The sequence below is a fragment of the Zeus faber genome (genome assembly GCF_960531495.2).
Source record: "Zeus faber genome assembly, chromosome: 18".
NCBI classification, from domain to species: domain Eukaryota; kingdom Metazoa; phylum Chordata; class Actinopteri; order Zeiformes; family Zeidae; genus Zeus; species Zeus faber.
This window is the reverse complement of record NC_137210.1, coordinates 14,662,721-14,685,294: the sequence shown is the minus strand read 5'-3', so window position 1 is coordinate 14,685,294 and position 22,574 is coordinate 14,662,721. Positions and strand designations below refer to the sequence as shown.

At 45.6% G+C, this 22,574-nt stretch overlaps 2 protein-coding genes across 2 annotated transcripts; both read left to right on the top strand.

Annotated features, from left to right (window-relative positions):
- Nucleotides 1–3,594: 3,594 nt before the first annotated feature.
- Nucleotides 3,595–15,063, top strand: chaf1b (chromatin assembly factor 1, subunit B; the record flags this gene model as incomplete). The annotated part of the gene is made up of 13 exons (XM_080018633.1): nt 3,595–3,720; nt 4,315–4,447; nt 4,674–4,794; nt 5,066–5,169; nt 5,277–5,373; nt 6,523–6,607; nt 8,074–8,167; nt 8,265–8,334; nt 8,424–8,515; nt 8,598–8,757; nt 12,373–12,927; nt 14,133–14,221; nt 14,597–15,063. 13 exons carry the CDS (start codon nt 3,595–3,597, stop codon nt 14,674–14,676), a joined length of 1,806 nt encoding a protein of 601 aa, XP_079874759.1. The 3' UTR covers nt 14,677–15,063.
- Nucleotides 15,064–16,888: 1,825 nt separating this feature from the next.
- Nucleotides 16,889–22,165, top strand: LOC307244267 (uncharacterized protein). The gene is made up of 7 exons (XM_080019398.1): nt 16,889–17,332; nt 17,631–17,704; nt 18,005–18,230; nt 18,526–20,546; nt 21,066–21,284; nt 21,389–21,494; nt 22,063–22,165. Exons 1-6 carry the CDS (start codon nt 17,005–17,007, stop codon nt 21,491–21,493), a joined length of 2,973 nt encoding a protein of 990 aa, XP_079875524.1. The 5' UTR covers nt 16,889–17,004; the 3' UTR covers nt 21,494; nt 22,063–22,165.
- The last annotated feature ends 409 nt before the right edge of the window (nt 22,166–22,574 follow it).

The window sequence follows — 22,574 nt, the reverse complement described above, 5'->3', positions numbered from 1 at the left end:
CAGACTGTTCTAGCTGCTGCGGTCGGGAAAGCGAGGACAGAGAGACTGAGACAGAGTTTCTTCCCGCAAGCCATAAGGACTGTCAATGCTGAACTCACCATGGGTCCGAACAAAAAGCACTGAGTCACTCCCACTCTCTTACTGTACTGTATATAGCATACTGTACTGCATACTGTATCACTTTTCTGGGTCACTGCATACTGTGCTGTATTGCTGTTCTGTTCGGTGTTACTGTATTGCTGTGTCATACTGTTGTTTACTATACTGTAAATATTTTACTACTATCTGTATATATAAATAGTCTATCCCACATACATAACTTTATTCCCTTCTATTTTGTACCCCCGCTTTGTATTATCTTTTTGAGTCTTATTTAATTTAATTTATATTATTCTATTCACTAACTGCATTACGTTTTAGGAATCGGTCAGTTTCAGTTAGTTGCCAGGTAGGAATAAGGTTCGCTATTATGCTGGGTTTAGTAACAATTGTGTATAATCTCCGGGTGTGTTGTAAAGGCATTTCACTGCATATTTGTGTGAAAGTATGTATATGTATGTGATGAATAAACCTCTTGAATCTCTTGAATCTTGAATCTCATCGCCTGGCCTTTGCTAAGCGGCAGTTGGCTGAAGCAAAGCTCCAAGAAATATTGGTGGCTTGGATCTTCAATCCGTCCAACAGCCCCGGGCTCCAGTGGTCCCCGTCCGAAAAAAGAACAGTTCTTGGCGGTTTTGCGTGGACTATAGGCGACTGAACGCTGTCACCAAAAAGGACTCATGCCCTGCATTGATGATGACCTGGACTACATTTTGGGCTCTAGCTGGTTCAGCTCTTCGGAGTTATGTATTGGCTACTGGCAGGTGGAGCTGGCACCCGAGGCAACACCCAAGACCGCATTCAGCATTTGCCAGGGACTCTACCAGTTTGGGTGGATGCCGTTTGGGCTTTGCAACGCACTGGCCACTTTTGAGCGGTTGATGGAGTGGGTTTTGAAGTTCATTCCCCGCAGGCGGTACGTGATGTACTTAGATGACCTGCTGGCCCATGCAGTGGACTTTGGTGGTGTACTGAAAAGCCTCCAAGAGGTTTTCCTGGCCATCTGCCGTCTCCACCTCCTGAGGGGGGAAACTATATTTCTGGGCCATGTTGTTGGGCTGACGGGGTAGCAACTGATCCATCAAAGGTGGCCACGGTGAAGGACTGGCCGGTACCACAGGACATCAGGGAACTGCAGGGCTTCCTCGGTCTGGCCTCCTACTATCGACGGTTTGTGAAGGATTTTGCAACCATCGCCAGTCCCCTACACCGGCTGACTCACAAAGGGCAGCCATTGGCATGGGACGACACACTTGAGGCTACGTTTTCAAGTCCCAGAACTGCCCCTGTTTTGGCCAACCCTGACTCTCAAGGTGGTGTACAAGGTACAGATGCCGAGCCGATGCCGCACAGTGGTTCTCCACCGTGACTGCCTGGCACCATATCAGCCTCTCGTCAGAGCGCTGGACGGGCAGGAGGTGGAGAAGGAGCCACAGGACCCTTTGGTTACCGCAGGTCCCACTCGGAATCGGAGGGTTATGGGCTGGCCTCAACGGCTGCCAACGCACCTCTGGGATTTTGTGGTCTATTTGTGGATTGCCGGAGACGGCTGACCCCAAAGTTAGGGGCAATGTGGCGCCCTGGGGCACGGCCACAGCAATCTCAGGGCATAATAGGGGTGCTCTTTCACCTGTGCACTGGGACTGAAAAGGTCCTCCGTATTTATGACTCCCCTTCCTATATTGTTGTTAATGTGTGGGTGCGGAGTTGTTGCTTGGCTAATAAAAGATGGCAGTTACTTTGCAACACAAAGCCTCGTAGCCTTCATTTAAACCCCTTAACGTTTACCCGCCACCATATATATAAAGTTCCTTTCTGATCTGGAACATCAGATCGCCTGGTTGAATTTAGATGCTCAGGCATTCAAATTTGAGGTTGCTCCAATTGTCGATGTATGCTTTGATTGTTTCTAGCCTTGGACAAAAGCATCTGATAAACAAATAAATGTAGATATAAATGTAAGTGTGTGTATGTAGGTGTGTATGTATGTATGTATGTATGTATGTATGTATGTATGTATAAATAAATAAATAAATAAATAAATAAATATATATATATGTGTATCCTTACCTCTTGCCTCTGTGTATGTATGTATGTGTGTGTGTGTGTGTGTGTGTGTGTGTGTGTGTGTGTGTGTGTGTGTATATATATATCTCCTGTATTATCTTTTGAAATGATTGCTGGTAATGCATTTGCCTTCATATATATATATATATATATATTTTTTTTTTTATTAAATTCCTCTGAGATCGATATGACGCTATTTTTTATATTTGTGTACAAATACTTTAATATGGTTGAATTTTCATTAGGCTCGAACGCATGGATGACGATGACTCAAGTTATTTAATTACCATTCTTTCATTACTGGTAGGATGACCATATTGTAATTGTAAAAAGTTACTGAGGCCAACAGTTTAAAAGTATGTATAGCATTGGAAAATGAAGAAAATACGCGTGAAAACTGATTTTTAACCTGTGCTGTATGAAAGACCAGTTCATGTTATTTACAATAAAACGGCAAGATCTTCGGGGGGGGGGGTTCACGCTGATTGGCTGAAGCACATTGAGCCCCTCCCTTTCCGGTATCTTGGGCCAATCACATTAGCTTCCGATACCGGAAGTCTAGCGTAAACTGTACGCGGGAAAGGTGCTGGAGTTTCCAGCTGTTTGAGGCAGGAGGAGGGAAAACCGGCAGTACAAAAACTTCCGTCGGCTTTACATAATTGGTATGTAAAGTGTTTAGTTAAACTGTTTATATGGTTGTTTGGTGGGTTTGAGATCCTATTCAGTCCATCATCTTTTCGGAAGTATGGTGTTATAGTTGGCTCGGGCACCATTACTTCTAGTGTTAGCTTGCTAGCTGTCCAGTGTGATCCACCCGTGCTCTTAATGTTTAACAGCTTTAAGCCAGAAGATTACATTTACCGACGTTTACTTTTACAACTTGAGTCACAAACGGGGCTCGAAGACATGGCTATGGCGTTCTTTTCACGGTATAACTGCATGTGGTTTGTATTGTCAAATACAAATTACAGCATGAGACTGTCTGACTAGCCTTTCATTTCCATTCCATTGTAATCGTTTAACCTACGTAAAATGTATAATAATGACGACGATGATTATATGCTGTGTATCAACGTATGTATTCGAATATCGTATCTACTACGTTGCTTTCAAAGCCTCACCGGTGTACCTTCGTATTGCCTATTGCATTTGTGTGACTTTACAATCCCAGCATGCAGCGGTGGGTAAATAAATACTTGGTAGAGGGGGTTATCCACAGAAGGTGAAATCCATGTGTTTTGTATACGTATTGAGGTACAGGCATATGTGCAATGGGTGCAAAGATGCAGATGGAGTATTACATCAGTATAAACAGGTTATATATATATATATATAATAGAGGGATTACATTAGGGTCCAGATGTGTCCCTGTCATGTCATTGCCGATAACCACTTTGTCTTTCAGTGAACAGTGGGTCAGAAATTAGAATGAAGTTGGTAACGTGTGAGATTGCGTGGCACAACAAGGAGCCAGTGTACAGTCTGGACTTTCAGCACAACGCTGATGGACGAATCCATCGTCTTGCTACAGCTGGAGTTGACACCACTGTCCGAGTGAGTAGTGATAGACGTGTGACTACACATGCATTTGCGCTTTTACTGCTGCCCTATCTTCGAGTATACACACTGGAAAAGTGTTTAATTTGTATTTGTTTTTCTTTACAAATAGGGAGTCAGGTGAAATTGTACCAATGCTATATCGGTTATGATCATGACAAAGCAGCCATTATTCTGATTTACAGAGCAATTCAATTGTGTGCACGTTGCCAATCTTCAAGGTGGATTTTGTGTGTTCGCCCATAATAAACCAGGATTGTATATTCAATTTAATAATGGTGAATTTGTTCAAAAAAGAACAAAGCACTTCCTAGCACTTTTCCAAATGTTTCTGACCCCTTGAAGACAGTGTGAATCCTGCCAAAGGGCATCAGTGGTTACAAATACATACAGGGTAAAGGGATGAAGACCACAATCATGACAGCAAAGCATGTACTGTACATGAACTTGATAACTGCCAATTGTCTATCAAAGCATCTTATAGATGATTTTATAGTTATTACAGATCAATATAAGATAAGATACACTTACTGTATTCACATATAAACAAAGTAAAACACATAGTAACTCTTTGTTATGATACTGGTACAGCTCTGGCGTGTAGAGACAGGCCCAGATGGCAAGGCAGTAGTGGAATTCCTGTCCAACCTGGCCAGACACACCAAGGCCGTCAACGTGGTCCGCTTCTGTCCTAATGGCGAGCTGCTGGCCTCAGGAGGAGATGGTTAGTCAATGATCGGATGAAACATCCAAAGTATATTTTGAGGTTTTGTTATATATAAGCCTGAATAGCCTCTATTTAATGATGTAATTTTTTTTTTCTTAATGCATGAGAACACTACGTTTTGTAGACTTATGCATCGTGTTGAATATAGCTTGCACTATATTGTGGTTTGTGCTAAAGTGCTTTAATAAAACTAGATTTCTATTTCTGTTCCACTGTGGTGCAGATGCTGCCATTCTGCTGTGGAAGTTGAATGACAGTAAAGAACTCGATCAGACTCCAATGTTTCAGGAGGATGAAGACGCTCAGCTCAACAAGGAGAGCTGGACGGTGGTCAAAACACTGAGGTGAGGAGCGATGACCCGCTAATGTTTCCAAAAAAATGAATCGCTGACATCCCTTGTTGACGAGAAAGTTTTGTTATTTCATAGAAAAATCAAATTCTGTCCCATTGCCTCCCGCCCTAGAAGACATGCATGTCAGCATCACACTTGCATGCCGAGTCCTGTGACTAAGGCCCTAGCTCTAGAACTTTCTACTTCTCCTAGATAGTTAGAGTAGTTACAATGCAGAGAACACATGTTCCCACAGGGATCAATAAAGTTCTTCTTCTTCAAGGGGGCACATAGAAGATGTGTATGACATTTCCTGGACACGGGATGGAAATTCCATGGTGTCCGGTTCTGTGGACAACACTGCCATACTGTGGGACGTCACTAAAGGTTTGAGCATTTAATTACAAATGCAAAGCATAAAATTGGATATCCTTTAAGTAAACATTGTCCTTTGTGAATTATTAGTAATTTATTTTTTATTTTTTTGCGTTTAGGTCAGAAGCTTTGTATCTTTAATGAGCATAAGAGCTATGTGCAGGGCGTGACGTGGGATCCTCTGGGGCAGTATGTGGCCACTCTCAGCTGTGACAGGTACAACAACTAAGACACAAAGACAACTTACGTCTTATTCAGTCATGAAGATGCATTTATTGACTCTGCTCTGGGATCAGTTTATTTCCACCGAGAGGAGAGAGGTGGGAGACTAAGGCAGGGTGGAGGGTGGGGTGACTGCATAAAAATAAAGTATTTTGCTGCATTACATTGAAGTCGGAAGTCGGAAAAATCAAACCTTCTTCTTGGTGAAGTGCAAAGGAACGGCCATTCAAGTCAGATTTCCAAGTCGGAATTTCGAGGCTTACCACTCAGGACCAAGTCTGCCGAGACCACACACCTGACATCACAGCAAAAAGTTTTCTTTGCATGGGGTTTTATTTAAGAGAGGCAATGGAACATTTTGCTTGGAAGTTGGGAACACACTCAAAGTTATAGAGTTTCATTTTCCAATGGAATACAACAGTAAACTTTTACAAATTTATGTAATTTTGTTTTTAGATAGTTATCCAGTTAAAAGATTTATCAACTAAAGCAATACAATTCCCTCCACTCACAACACAATTCCCCCTCACCTCTGTTTATGACTAAGCGGAGGTGGGGTTACATTTTGTTGTGCATGGTTTTGTGGTGTGTAATTATTCTCCAGGGTTTCTGCTACTCCTTAATAAGTCTTAAAGTCTAAAGTCCAATAATCTGAATTTTAGAATTTTTGACAGGTCTTTGAAATTGATTGGATTATGAAGTTTAGGAATGCAAACATCTCCTTTTTTCAGTCCCTTTTTTCACATCAATTTGGATGACATGTGAATCGAGTTTTTGGGGGGGACTGGTTGTTTCGCGTGTGTGTGTACGTACGTCAGAGAGAACAACACCATCCACGATCGGTTAACTAGTGATCTTGTTCTCTAGTATTATGGACATCTCAGGCAAGCAGGAAGTGATGCTGTGTTCACGGAAACTTGGCAACCCACCACCGTTGGTTACCACCACAAGTATATTTCAGACCTGTAGGACTCCGATATTTTCTTCATATCCTTCATACTTTTTTTGTCAGTATGAATGTGAAATTGGGCTTAAATTGCAATTATAATAGTCTCAAAGGTCTTAAAAAATTTAAAATTGTACTTGTTGAAACCTGCAGACATCCTCTCAATCTGTCTGTTGTCCCCCTCGCCCCCTCTACAGAGTAATGCGAGTGTACAGCACTCACACCAGGAAGAAGGCCTACTGCGTCAGCAAGATGAGCTCTGGCACGCCTGGAGATGGGGAGGTCAGTTTGGACGCTATCCTTTGCCTCAGATATCCAGTCCCTCCAGGATACTGTGATTTTGCAATCGCAAAATTAGTGTGTATATATGCATCAGAATTTCCGTTAGAAGAATCTGGTGCCGGTCAACGTGTCCTGGAAGATTTAAATTTCCCGGAGAGATCCGGTCAAATATTAACTTTGTATATTGAGCTTAAAAATAATTGATAAGCAGGCTATATAGAGAATGACATCATCAAGGCATGTAGATGTATAATATTTTTTTATTGAACATTAAAAATAAAATAAGTCCTGTCAGTAAACGCCATTTTAAAAATGAATAATAATTACGAATATTACTACTTGAAATCAAATAATTTTAGTTTGAACAATAAAAACACGTGCAGCCGCTTTAATTAACATTTCACTAAAATAAAATTTTTATCGAATCAAAAAGAAATGTGGCGTCTTCGTCAGGACGTCCCGTCGACATATTTTACAGAATGGATATTTAGCGTCTGCTTTGGGTCGAAACTTAAATATCCCAAAATAACACGAAACTATGGATGTATGTGTCCCAACGATACATCATCTTTCTGTTTCAGTTCTAGACGTGCCGTGTGTGTGTGTGTTTACAAGCGCAACCTGTCCAGAAGGGGTGGGGCTTAGTTCTACATCAACAAACGTGATTGGTCAGAGGTGAAGCTTTCAGATCGGCTTTAGATGGTCCAAACTGATTGGCTTCCCGTTGCAACTTGCTGAGGGGGGAAATGAACAGATCTGCAGACTTCTTTATTGAAATGATCCACCCAGCACTAATTTAAATTGTGCTTGGAGGGAATTATTTTCACTGGGCATTTTGACAGGAGAGATTTAAATATGTCGGACTTCAACAGGTTTTCTGGTCAAATTCCGGGAATTAGCGGAAACGCTGATATGCATAGATAATAACATTGAATCCATCTCCACAATATTTGCAATTTTGTAAAAATGTTCAGCATCTCATGGCCAAATCAAGAGGCTTCTTAAACTTGTCGTTTCTTCTTCAAGAAGACAGCCTGCCAGCGGCTCGTCATATACTCCTGATTTTATTTGATGCTTACTGTATGATGAATTGAAAATTTAAGCTTATGGTTATTACTGGAACTCTAGTAAAAGCACAGAATATATATATATTTTTTATACATATATAACTTTGAGCCCATGGTCCTTTTTGTTCAGAAAATAAGTAATGATAATCAGAATAGTTTGAGACTGTGATAGGTGTTAGTCATATGATTTTATCATCGGAAGCGATTAACATATGACTATTTCTACATCAGAAGTCGTTAAAAATACTTTTTTTGCCATTTTGATAGAACAAGATAAAATATTGCAAATTGCAGTTCAAGTTTTTGTTAAAAGTCGCTTCGAAAACATTTTGTCGTAACAATGACAATGAAACTAATCTAAAGTTCTCTCAGTGTAACCACAATGACATCTCTCCCCAGGTGAAGCAGCACAGAATGTTCCACGATGACAGCATGAGGTCGTTCTTCAGACGCCTCGCCTTCACACCCGACGGCTCCTTCCTGCTCGCACCAGGTACCTGCGCAGACCATGTTATACCTCTAACTTGGGGGGAGAATCTTGGGAAGGCCACAAGCAATAACTTCCTGCCGTTGTCGTCTATTTTTACCAGCGGGTTGCGTCGAAGCCGGCGAAAACGTCACAAACACCACCTACGTGTTCTCCAGGAAGGCCCTCAAGAGGTGACTGCTGAGAGGCGCAGAAAATACAATGCAGGACATCATAGTGCTCATATGTGACATTGTTTTTTTACTTCCTGACTGTGTTTTAGGCCCATAGCACACCTGCCCTGCCCTGGTAAAGCTACCTTGGCAGTGCGCTGCTGCCCGGTCTACTTTGAATTGAGATCCAAGAAGGGAGACGGTACGGGTGCTCAGAGAGAGTGAATAATCATTGATAATCATATTTTCACTTATCTCATGGTCTTTACGGTGTTCCTCCGCAGATGGCTCGGTCCAGGAGCTTCCAAACGTGTTCCAGTTGGCATACCGCATGGTGTTTGCCGTGGCATCGGAGGACTCCATCTTCCTGTACGACACCCAGCAGACGCTTCCCTTCGGCTTGGTGTCCAACATCCATTACCACACCATCAGCGACCTCACCTGGTAAACCAGGCACGGCCCCGCAGGCCTCTTTCACTCTGTCCATTTTCAGTAGATGTTGTTTCATAATAAGGATGTCTTCTTTGGCATAGCCCCACTTTTATATATATATATATATAAAATATATATATATATATATATATTTTTTTTTTTTTATCTGTTACCATAGACTAGGGCTGCCCCCAAATAGTCAACCAAAAGTAAGTCGACAAGAAGAGCCTGAACCAAATATTTTTTTCGTTGGTCGTAGGAAAAGAAAACCTGTGACCATTCAGGAGCTGCGCCTTGTCAAAATCAACCTTAAACCCTATATGGCTGGACCTGTGTATGAAACGCTAGAGGGCGTTTAATTTGAAACAAATTTTGACAAAAACAAATGTTCACTCTCCTTGCTGGTTGTTCCAAGAATAATTACAGCTTTTGATGAGTAGCTTTTGCCGATAATTAACAGGCGGCTTCGTTTCATGTGTGCACGCTACATGAAGTTGACCGGTCTAAAAGTGAATGAATATTGCTTATATTATAAAAAATATTGCGTACATTATAAGAGCCATTTGAAACCGTTAATCACATTCTTCAATTACCAAATCAGATAGATAGATGCACAGGTTCAAAAAAATATATATATATATTAATTCATAAAAAAAAGTGTAGTAAATACTGACAGTTTGTGGGAATGAGACCGAGAATGGTGATGCGCGATGAGATGCTTGACGCTGAGATGCCGCGTGCAAAACCGACTGGTCAGAGAGCTGGTCGTAAGTCCGAACGGCCGTTAAATGGATAGGTCGTTAAATGTATGTATACATTTTATTTTTATTTTTTTGACCTGTGCTGTCAGCATGCTGGACATACAACCCAGAGTATTTGGATGCCATTGCATCTAGGAGAGTTAGTCTGCAAGTGAAGTTCAACTTCTCATCCTGCAAGACCACTTTTTATTCATTATTTAATCATCAAGAACTGCTGCAATAACTCTGTTCTGTGGACGACCTGTGGGATGACAAGGGCACAGCTTTTTGTTGCACAGAACCGCCACCAATCCCCCTCTTAGGAGAACGATCTTACCATGTTTTGTTCTATAAACAATTAATCCCTACTCCAAGCGGAGGAGAATCACCACGGGGGAGACCCATAAACATTGAACCCAATAATAACATGTAAGTGTAAAAATATAGAAACGTCAGATGACATATATCAACAAAACAGAGTTAATTAAGGCCAGGAAAACTAAAACAGCAATTCAGCACATGGCCACTTCCCTTTCATAGTTATGGCAGTAAATGAGGGAGGAAAGAAGAGGGATGTAACCAGGAGGGCGTTTGTGTGTGTGGGGATGTGTCCACTGGTGAGTGTTCAGGACTTGTCCCAATTGGTTCTAGTGTATGAGTTCGGAATTTATATTGTTGCGCAATTCAAGCAAAGCAAGCAAAAGGCCCAGAAACCACCCCTGAGTCCCGCGCAGAGCAACACCCACGCACGGCCCCAAAGAACATAAACCAGTCCCATGGAGACTGAGGAGACCCTGCACCCCTGAGGCGCACGCATACAACCCACATTCACGTGCAGGCACAAGACGCAGGCGCAGAACCCGGGCCACGGACGCCAGGCAAGGACCACAGGCTCGGACCACAGGCTCGGAGCAAGGCTCGCCCTACCACAATCAGCCGGATGCCCCACCCGGCCGCAAGCCCCGGGCGCCGCTCCATGTAGCCGAGTGCACCCACCGCAGGACACCTGGATGTCTTTTATGTGCGAGTGTATGTGTTCTGAGCTAATATGAGTCGTATTAAAATTGCGGGACGGACGAGAAGCACATCGGGGCAGGAGGGTGAAGAGCAAGATCGCAGCCACCTGCCACATTCCAACCGACATAGCTCGCACACCACCAATCCCGCATACCCTCGGCCTATTGTGTGGTGTATGTACTGAGTTTGAGTTCTGGTACTGGAAGAGATAGGCGAAGCACAACCAGATCAATGCAGGGGTGCAGTAAAATACCAAATTGGATTTTAAATTAGACGGTGGCACACACGAGTCCCGGGGGCTGGGGACTGGGAAGGCGCACTGCCTCTGGCTTTACAGCTGTGAGCGGGGATTTACAGGCAGGGATCCGGCCCCAGGAAATACACATTTCAGTGCAAATTATGTCTATATGTGATTTAAATGTGTACATTAATAAAATAATGCGGCTTAATAAGTTTAACTGGTGTAATTAACTCTCTTTGTGCGTGCGCACCGTGCAGCGCTTGTTAGTTAAAATTGTATTTTAAAGGCTGGTTATTAGGTTTTGTATTTAATGTGTACTTGTATTATGTGTGTGTTAATGCAATGTAGCAGTACTACCAATGTTAGTTATCATTCTTTTCAGCGCTGCAACTCAAACCATTTTCTGATGCCCCAAAAACGTACCGTGCGACGATTAGTTGATTGATGGCTTGAATTGACGACTAAGAGTCAACTAGGAAAATCTTGAGTCGGGGGCAGCCCTACCATAGAGAGAGATTTATTTGTCAATGTATTACTCAAAAGCATGTTGCACAGTGCAGATAAGTGGTATAAAAGATAACAGTTAATATGACGGGCTGAAAGTGACGCCAAGGGTGTTTCATGTGATTGTAGAAATAAAGGGTTAATTATAATATGCAGGTACTCCTCTTTTAACGACCGACCTGTTTAATGACCGTTCGGACTTTGACCAGCTCTCCCACCAGTCTGTATTGTGCACTGCATTCAATACCGCGGCGTGCACGCTGTATTCGTGGATCGCGCATCACCGTTCTCAGTATACACTAGCGTTCGCAATCTCCAAGAATGAAATGACGGTAAGGGCGCAGGTCCTCACTTATCGACCAATTCGCTTAAGAACCTGGTCGTAGGAACGGAACTCAGTCGTTGAGTGAGGAGTAGCTGTAATTGCATTTCATTACATTGCAGTGACTGGGCTGTAATTAAATGTATGTTTTTTGTCCTTCTCAGAAGGGTGTTGGATTACTGAGGTGGTTTGTTTACCTTAATTTAATTTACATCAAGTTGATAGTTGTATGTTTCCAAATACTGTCTCTCAGAGGTCCCCGGTGTCTCACCGGGTAGAGTTTACCATATACAAGGCTTACCGCAGCGGCCCGTGTTCGATTCTGGCACCTGGCCATTTGCTGCATGTCATCCCCTCTCTCTCTCTGTCCCCTGCCTCCCCTTTCTCCCCAAAACTGTCACTATCAAATAAAGCATGAAAATGCCAAAAATATATCTTGGGGGGGGGGGGGGTGCTGTCTCACATTGTTTCACAGTTATAAAGGGTCCTGGTGAAACAACTGTGAAGACATGTGTGGTTTAGACTTCTGTACATAATTGGAACATCTTTTTAGCAGATGTCATTTAGGACAGCGAAATTCTGAATCCAAACTTTTATAACATAGAAAAATGTGTACATAAATTCAAAATTCTCAGTAAAGCCTGATACTCTGCGATGTGGATGTAGTTGTAGTTAAAGAAGTTCTCAACATGGCATGCAATTTTAACGATCCCAGTGTACAAAGAAGATTGTTTGAAGCTCAATGGCCATGAGTCGGTAATTGTCACATTACAGCCTGTTTTGTGATCTCACATCCTGTTTAGGTCTCGAGACGGTTCCTTTCTGGCGGTGTCCTCCACAGACGGCTACTGCTCCTTCCTGTGCTTCTCTCCAGGAGAGCTGGGCACCCCCCTGAAGGAGCCCCCAGTCTTGGAGGTCTTCACGCCCACGCACGGCCCCGAGAAGAAAAGCAAGAAGGCCGCAGCGGCCAGGACTTCCTCTCCGGTGCCTCAGTCCGCCGCCTCCACCCCAGTAGCCCCGTTCACCCCACCGTCAGAGGACAAGAAAACCCCATCCGGGGTGAAAGCCAAACCCCAGCCCCGCCGGATCACCCTCAACACCCTGGAGGGCTGGGGTAAGCCCTGCGTCTCCAAGGCCCCCGCCGACACCCCCCGAACCCCGACCTCCGGGAGCACCAGCGCTCCCGCCACCCCTCAGCCTCGCCTCGGCCCTCTGACCCCCACACCCACCAACACCTCCGCAAGCCAGCTTCGTCTGGGCCCGCTTACCCCGACAACTCCTAAGGTTCTAAGCAGTGTAAACACTCCCCAGCCCACCACGCCCAAGGGCCCTACAACACCCAAGGGCCCCACTCCAAGGTAGGCACAAAAGGCATCGTCACATCTCAATGTTTGTGGGAGGGAAGGAAAACGTGACTGGGCTTCATGTTGGAAGTCTGCGAGGCTCACTGGGGGATTGGCACGCAGGTCCCTCGAGCCGCCCCCGGGGAGAAGAGTGTGCTCATCTCTGATGTTCAAGAATGACATCAGAAGGAAACTGTTTACTGTGTGTAATGTCTGTGTTTGCATTGCATATTCCAATGCAAAGTAGGAAAATTATCCAAATTACTAGAAGTAAGTAAGGACGGTTGGCAATAAAGACATCACATAGTAATAGTTTAGTCTGAAAATCGTCTAAAACTTTATTATTTAAGTCAAATATTCCTTGATATATATATATATTTTTTGTGGTCTGATATTGCTTATCAACATTACAATATTGTTTAATATTACAATATTGCTCAATGTGATTAACCTAGTATTTATTTATAATTCACAAGCAGATATATGGATATTGTGTGAAATTCCCTATGATTATCATGTTAATGAGTAATTAATTCTTCGCCCAGTCCCAACTAGAGGCTTACTTATTGATACCCCCCTGCTCATTTTCTGATAACTTAATCTCTAACAAAATCTAATTTCTGGTGAGGAGCTCTTGAAATTCCAAATGATTTCAACTCATAAGTAAAGGCAGCTGCATTGTTGCATCATATAAATCCAAAAACTCTTGTTCAGATTTTGACAGCATATCTGAGGGGCTACGTCCACTGGCTTACTGCTTCCCATTCACTTCCCCCTTAACACATGATAATAAATGAATATGCTCGTTCTGTTGCAGCGAGGCTATGGAAGCAGTTTAAATGGGAGGAAAACGTGTGAAACATCAGCTCTAATATTTCTATAAGACATAGATCGAGGTAGTTTAAGCAGTCGAAGTTGTTGAGTCTTTTTTTTTTTTTGCGTTTGCTTATTATCGTCAGTGAGAACAAAGCCCTGTCTGCCACGAGGGATTCGTTGGACCCCCTGCCGGCTATAAAATAAAGATCACCCTGAGAGGCTTCCAGACAGACAATAGCAGGCCTGCGCGTGGCTGCGACTCCCTACATGTAAACCGGGACAGGGCAGGCAGAGCTAACCACAAGTTAAACACAGATTGTTACGTGTTTCATGTACTTCGACAGATCTAGACATCACGTGTTTATGTGGGGACTCCGTTGTCACCGATTCTGTCTTCTTTCCAGACGAGTGTCTTTGACGACGGTTGCGTTGCGGTCTCCAGCTGCGAGTCCGCTCCTCGCCACGCCGTCATCAACCGAGAAGGCCAAGCACGGTCCGTCTAGTACAAGCTTTACTGTTGCTACTTGACCTTTTTGTGTTTGTCCGTTTTCCGGCAAGACAATAATTATTATTTGGCTCTGTCGACATGAGTGATTTAAATTTTGGACACTCGTTGATGCCTAAATCAGACTAAACACATATTCCATAAACCTGTTTGGGACTTCTACACCCCCTATATAATAGGTATAGTGAGAACATTATACCTGTAGTTTAATTTAATCAAAACCCTTGACAGGATTTGAAAGAAAGCCATTGTTAACTTTCGGTCCATTGGCTCATGAATGGCAGGTGAAACGACTTTTCTCTGCACCAACCAACTTATGTCTTGACACAGGCAAGACTAATTGTAACATTTGTTTTCCTCCAGAGCGACCGTCTCCCCCCACTGATCCCGTGTGCCAGCCTCCTGAGTCCAAACGCCCCAAGACCAACACCACCGTGCCTTAGACTCTGTCACAGACATTTTGTGGTGCTATGAGAGGAGAGCGGTGGATCGGCCTCCTCGGTGCACTTCCATGTTATCCTACGCTGCAGAAACCGGTGTATTTAGAGGAGATTCAACACAAAGCCCCCTCGAGGTTCTCGACGGACGACATGGCAGTCTCCTCCATGATTTAGGTTGATATTGGAAGTTTGTCTATATTTTATTTAGGACAATAAATATTTATCCTGACAGATACTTATATACATAACAATGCCTGTGGGTGAGCACTGAATTATTTTCTGTTGTGTTAATGCATTTCCTTGATATGTCATTCTTTGTAGTATATTTGGATAAGGCTCATGCGAAAACAGTTCTTCAAAGTGATCTTTTTGTTTTTTGTTTCATTTCTATTTCATGTGAGTGTGAGGGTGAATCTTCACGGTCAACCAGTACGACATGAAACAATCCTTGTCTTATGTCAGTTAGTGGTTTGTGTGAGCTTTGAGTTGTGTCACCAATATACAAGTTGCTCAACAGTAATTAAAGTATAAGCGTTGCCCTACCATTCGTGCCTTTATTTTACTATTTGTCTCATTAAGTATGAGTGACAGGCATTACTCCTTGTGTAATTTATTAAAAAAAAAAAACCCTCATGGTTTATTGAACACGCTTAGTTAAGACTCTGGCAAAATACTTTAAAGCCTAATCCTTGTCAGACAGTTGTTGCTTTTAAGATAAGGCGGTTCTGGGTCTTTTAAGAGGCCTTTGCTAGTGACACTTGTTGAGTGAAAAGCAGAACTGGATAATGTGGGCGACTGCTTGAGATGTAAACATGTGGTATCTCGTCTATTACAATTATACTATCGCAATATTAATTCCAGGTTAAATTAAAGTCATTCGTCGGTGTACCCGAGTGTAACCGGGGCAAATTCGTGTGCGAATACAATTCAGAAACTTTCCGAGTCTCGCCGGCGCGGACGCGCGGCACACGCTCCGACGCACGCGTCGCATTCTCGTCATTCAATTTGGCCGTGGCGTGCAGCGCCGACATGTGCGCTCGCAACCTACCTTGCAGCGTGGAGGGAGGAAAAAAGCAAAACCCCCGGTCGACTGGCAGCTCCGGCGGCCAATCACACTCGAGGTGCTCGGGTGTTCTTTAAGGCCTCCGCCAATGGCCCGCGTCCGGAGGAGCGGAGCCGTCCGCCCGTTGTTTTAAGTAACAAACAGAGGCTTACGAGTTAAAAAAAAAAAAAAAAAAAAGATGTCGGATCCTCCGGACCGTCTCACGGCTTTCGCGTAGACGGGAGGAACGCGGAACATGTCGGGGATCGAAGCGGTTGACGTTCAAGTCGGTGATTCGCGACATTTGGGCTGATCCGAGGGGCCGCCTCGCTTTTTTGTCCAATTTTTTTTTTTTTTTTTTTATTATTATTTTTTTTTTAGGTCGTTCAAGTCGCGATGCCGGACGGAGAGCTGCACCATCATCATGCTGCTTCCCACCCGAGTTAGAAACCACAAGTTCCTGCGGTAGAGCTCCGTCACCTGCTGGCTCCAGAGGCCGGGGGATGGCGTCCGACCATTGAGCCGTCCGATCCGACTCAATCGACAGCCGGTGTGAAACGGACCGGTGATACTTCGAATGCCACCCCGAGACGTTACTTTTTTTTTTTTAAACCCCTGGTCCCGATGCGTTACTTTGAATATTTCACCCAGATTGGCGCGGCGATCCGTGCGTCCATTATCCGCACTCACAACAGTTAACATAGATGTATGCATATGGTGACGGGGAAATGTTCATGTAATCAAAAAAAATAATTATATATATATACATACATATATATATAAATGGAAGGGGGCAATTCCAAAAGCAAAATGTAACTATATTCACAAAGTAAGGGTTGTTGTTTTTGTGTGAGTGTGTTTTTAGTGAAGTTGTGTGTGATGCCCGGCCATGGAATCGTAGAAATAGAACCCAAGACTCCATTTGACCGCAGTGTTGTCATCTCAACATTAGTTTGTGCTGCTGGTGGGGAAAGTCGTCTCCTATGAGGTTACACACAGCGCCACGGACAGGAATAGTATTTAAACCACACGGTAGAGTTTTGTTTTTATTCGCGACTGGTCCGGTTGTGTCGATCTCCTGTAATCCACGTGCGGTGTTTTTGGGGTGGTGGTGGGGGGGGGACCCTGTGGGACTTTCTGCCCTGTGAGGCGACTGGCCGAGCAGAAGCGGATTTACTTTATGTGTGTTTGTTGTTGTTGGTTTTTTTTCGGGAGGGGAAGAAGACGCCACGGGTTGTTGTTTGATTCACGAGCAATAACAGTTTCGAAAGACAATCAAGCCCGTTAAAATGGCCGGCGATTGCGCCCACAGCCCGCACTACGGGAGCGCGGAGCCGCCGTTCTGTCCGAACGGTGATCCGGACCTCGCCCGGGGCGCCGGCTCCGCGTGTGACCTGAACGGGCGCGGACCGACGCCCTGCCCGCCCAACTTTGAGATGATCGACGGCCTGCTGTACCGGCGGAAGCTGGAGAGAGGCTTCATAAACTACCGGGAGGTGTTGGAGGAGGACCGGAGACGTGAGGCCATATCCACGTTCCACCGACGGAGGTCCGGTAGGAGCCACCTGTCCCTGGAGGAAACCTACAGATGTGTGGCGGAGAACTACTGGTGGGATGGTATGGACGCTGCACCTGCCTTCACAGGATATGATGTACTGTAATGAGATACTCTGGGGCTAGGCTGTCAAAGTGGACTCGGGTCAGAACTGTATTCAACAAGAGATTCTCTCGTGACTCTTAAGGTCTTGAAAATGTGACTTGAAAGTCCTTCGGTGTATGCTATGCAAGAAGCAAATCCAGCCTTAAGTAATTTCATTCATCGCTCAACTTATCAGACGCGCCAAATCTGCCACGACTTGCTTTTAATCACACGCTTTGTTTCACGTCGTGATGTTGTCACATGTTCTCTCTGCAGGAATGTATTTCCACATAAGGGACTATGTAATGGGCTGTCCAGAGTGCCTGAGGCAGCGCACCAAGAGAACGGAGGTAGGTGTCCGATGGATGCCGCATGGGGGCTTGATCTCGCTTCGACTGGCCGCAACAGGGAACCCACCACGATTCTCTCCGTCTTCATCAAGGAGTTTGATATTTGTTAATACACGTTTAACTTCGCTTGCCATCCTTATTCTGTCAATTTCTTATTCCCTTTCATCCGCACTTTACGTCTCGCATGTAAATCACATGTATGCCATCGCATATCGTTCCTCTTTCACACATTTCTTCATCGAGTGCCACTTCTAACATCACATTAATGTGTATTGATCTTTTCTTTCTCTCTCCCGGTAGCAAGGGGATGAGGGTCGCGTCTCTAAGACAATGATGTTGCACGGCAGCGATGTCCTGAGTAAGCTGAGGAGCCAACGGGAAGCGGGGCTGTTCTGTGACATAATTCTCCGCACCGAAGGCCGATCCTACTCTGCCCACAGAGCTGTGCTGGCTGCCGTCAGCGAGTACTTCCAGGAAATCTTCACAGAGATGGACTCAACCACGAAAACAGATGTAGACCTCACCGGTAAGGCCCTTTGGAGTTGATGCGTAGAGACCAAATTGGCATGGCTAAATGATCAGTGCATAATGTCTCTTTCAAGTTAACAATACTGAGGTGTAATGTTGATGGGGGTCGCGGTGGGGTTCCAGGGGATGAAAGAAGTTGCTGATTTCTTCATCTCCTCCCTCCGTGTTTATGCTTGGGGCCTACTCCCCTGTCTCTCTGATCCTTTGTTTACGGTGGCCCTCTCTCATCTCGCTCGTCTCACTCACTCATTGACTGGGATTAATTAAAGACTCCCTTGATTTGTGTCTCACAGGTTTCAGTGAGGAGAGTCTGCTGTCGCTGCTGGATTTCTCCTACTCCTCCACGCTATGTGTGCGACGGGGGGACCTGCCTGAAGTCAGCGCCATGGCCCGACACCTGGGCATGTGGATGGCCCTGGAGGCCTGCTCTGCCCTTCTCAGGGAGCAGCAGAAGTCGCCTTCTGGGTGCCCCAGGAAAGCGCACCCTCTCAGGGGCTTCCCATCAGCAGGAGCTGCGACCCGCTCCGAGCTCCAGAGGGAAAGTAAAAGGAGGAAGGTGTCAGCCGGAGAGGACGGGACAGACAATGGCTTCAGTCTGGTGTTGGATCCCTCAGACGAGTCCTTTACAGAAAGCCCCAGGCGGACCCTGCGCACGGCCCAGAGGTCGCCGTCCCAGGGTCAGAACGGCTTTCCCTACAGTCCTTCGCACAGGATGAAGCTCATGGATTTCAAATCCCCTTCTTCTAAGAAGACTCAGGTTTCCAAAAGCCCCATATCCCCTCCACAATCTCACAGCTGCACCCCATCATCTCTCTCACACACTCGTCTTCTCCGTTCCACTCCGGGAGCCGCCCAGGAGGTTCAGAAGCTGCTACCCAGGCTAGAGAGCCCACGGAGGAACCGGAAGTCCCATCCCATCCCTCATCCGTCCCCCACCCCCAGACCGAGGAAAAGCAAAGTGGCCAGCCCTGTGAGAGTGAAGCTGGAACCCGAGGAGCTCGGAGAGGATGAAGAAGATTTTGCACGAGCTCAAGAGAAGTACAGGCTCATGTATGTTCTGGGCCTCCAGAGGACCGCCCTTCTTCCCAGACCGGAGGATTTGATTGGCTGGAGACAGAAGAAACGGCTGAGGAAGCTGAAGGCCAACAACTACTCGCTGACCAAACGAAGGAAACCCCGCCTTCCAGACCCGGCCCTGGCGTTTAGGGATCTGCCCCTGGCACTCCCACTCTGCAACCCAGTGAACACTCGCTTCCTCCACGGGGTCATTAATACTGAGCCCGAGGATCCGGTCGTCGCAGAGATCAGGTTGAGGAAGCAGAGACACTATCCCAGATACATTCCCCCGAGTGACAGGAGCATGAGAAGTAAAGGGCCAGCCCCCAACCTGCTGCAGCCGATGTCCAGGCCTGCGTTTGGCATGAGGGAACTCCGAAGCACCCCAAGGAGGGGAGAGTGCGCCCTGTTCCCTGCCCAGCATCCTCAACTCATTGGCAGATACAAAACGCCTGTTCGCAGGGCGGTCAGGATCAAAGCAGAACCAGTTGATCACCCTATCTCAGGTCCCCCTGCTCTATCAAAATCTACCCACGGAAGCTCGCAGCCTCACAAGAGCCTCCCTCTACTGAGGCCCAGGAACAAGGTTGCCGTGGAGGCAGTCAGGACGTTGCGCTACAACAGTGGACGACCCGTGTCTAAAGCCAAACTGAGGCAGAACGCAGCGAAAGGGGCTGAGAAGGCCAAACAGAAGCCAAGAGAGAAGGCGGGAAGCCAGGGCCTGATGGGCTGCAATGACGCGCTCCTGAGAGGTCAGGATAGCAAATCAGACAACCTGGGGATGTCTGACCCTGTGACTCCACCATCCTTCTACAACCACCCGCTCTATAAGGTCATCAAAGAGGAGCCAGCCGACCCCCTGCCAGTTGCCGGGCCCTTCCCCGATCCTCCCTGCCCAGACCTGGGCAAGCGGCAGAGCAAGCCGCCTATCAAGCTGCTGGACCCGGGCTTCCTCTTCAGCTTCTGTCGGCCATCAGCGGGGCCCATGGTGGGCGTGAAAAGAGAAGAAGAGAGTGTGGATATCTGCTGGACGCGCTCCGTGTCGCGGGAGAAATTTGCAGCGACGGAGCCCCAGCCCAGGCTACTGAGGTCCAGGGGAGTGCTTCCCACTGTGCATCAGGCCAAAGTGAAGAAGGAGCGCAAGGAGAAGAATGTGAGCCAAAGCAAAGTCCAGAGGCCGAAGGCAAACACCCGCCACAACAGCACTCCTCATTTGGCCAAACGTCCACGTCCAAAGGCCACACGGGACATGCCAAAGGTAATGCCTGAATTATTGTCATTCTTGGGCTGAATCTAGAAAAGGGCAGTCGAGGAGGACCTGAAAACTTATCAACTTAATCAATGGAATTGGCCCTTCATTTATTTGTGACAAAATATGAGCAGTTTTACATTTCATTTGTTTTACACAACATAATAGGCCTGATGATCTAAATGAGTATTCCGCAGTATTGATATTAGCGCACCGTGTACTTCATGATGTTGATGTTTGTTGGTTGATGACATTCTAAATATAGCTGCAGCTATACTGCCTTGGGCCGGTGAATACAGAGTACAAACACTGAACATTTCATTTACAATAATAGTGAGACTTTTTATTTATTTATCTATCTATTTATTTATTTTTATATAAACTTTCCCCAAGTTCCAAAAGTAACACATTAGAGCAGAGTATTAGAGTACTCGAGCATTTTTAACAATTTAAGAACATGAGCAGAGTATCAGACCTGATACTAGCATCTTAAAAAATGTGCATTCCACTCTCTCCCTATGTCTGCAGAAGCAAGGTAAACTTCTCGCTCTGAGTAGCAGAACATGCGTCTTGCTGGAATCCATCCGTCGTTCGCGGTTAAAGCAGCTGCAGAGTCCTCGCAGTCCGGCTCCCAAGACTCTGAAGGCGGCCCACTCCTGCCTGCAGTGCCACACCTCCTACAGGGACTGTGTGGCGCTCATCATGCACCGCCTCAGGCACATAGAGGGCAAGCACTGGCCATGTCCGGTAAGCAGCAACCGCCCGGGTGGTTGGCCCCGCGCTGTGTTCGTGTTCTTGTCGCAACCCGCCCCAAAACCTCTCTCTCATGTTCATTTTGGATCCTCTTCTAGCTGTGCAGCAAGACGTTCTTTCGGCTGAGGAACGTGAGGAACCACATCCGGACCCACGATCAGAAGCTGTACAAATGCCGCAGCTGTATGATCACTGATTCCTGAGGTCGGTGGGAGCCAAACTCGTTTGAAGTTGAATGTATATGCTCTGACCATATAGTGTGCGTCTTGTTTGAATGACGCAGTATGGCCCAGTTATGGCGGAATGTGTACTTTTCCACGCTGGCGTTTCTGTAGAATCATCTTGTGTCCAAAATGGCATATTGGCATGCTATTTTGTACGGCAATTAGATTGCGAGTCTGCGATTGTTTGTGAGGGTTTTAGAACGTCTGTAACCATATTATGCATCAAATAAGGTGCCAAAAGTGCCAGGACCACATTCGGGGAAGCGTATCCCACAATGCACTGTCAAGGTGATAGCAGGTAAAAGTTTGAATCCAGTGTCGTCATCAACCTACAAAGTGCAGAGAGCAAGAAGAGGCTGGATGATGATGATGATGATGATGATGATGATGTAGTGTGCCTGAGGAGCCACCGTTCTTTTTTTACTCACATGGAGTAAAGTCTAGTGTGCGTGTAGTGCACATCATGCAATTTCGGACGCGGGGTCGATGTCGTCGGGTTCCCATTGCGTTGCATGAGCGTTTATTGACACCCGTGCTTCTTTTTTCAGGTTGGGATTGAGCCGGATGCGGAGAGATGATCGTCGGTGTGTACAGTACATACGAAGACTCCGTCACACTCAAGCACAAGGACTCTGTGAAGCGGGTGCACCCTGTCTGGTTGGAATCATTGTCGTCAATGATCGCTATTGTTATTTATAAACAACCAAACTTGAGTTCCTGTGTGCGTTTTGCGCCGCTACAGGGGGGGGTTTAACTTGAGCGTCACACTCAGGGACGGGGGGTGGGGGGGGGGGGTGGGTGAAACTGTGATGCAACTTTGTAAATTAGATTTAAAAAGTCACAGTTTGTATATAAATGAAATGGATATTGATTGGGATGATAATTATTACTACTACTACTACTACTATGTATTGCTATTATTATTATGATTATTATTATTATTTTTCTATGTATAGATGAATCTTGAGTGCACTTATAATCATAGCTTACGTTATGTAAACCTAAGAAATGGCAATGAACAGGAATGTTGTGGTCGGCGGTGAGAATACTTGAAGCGGCG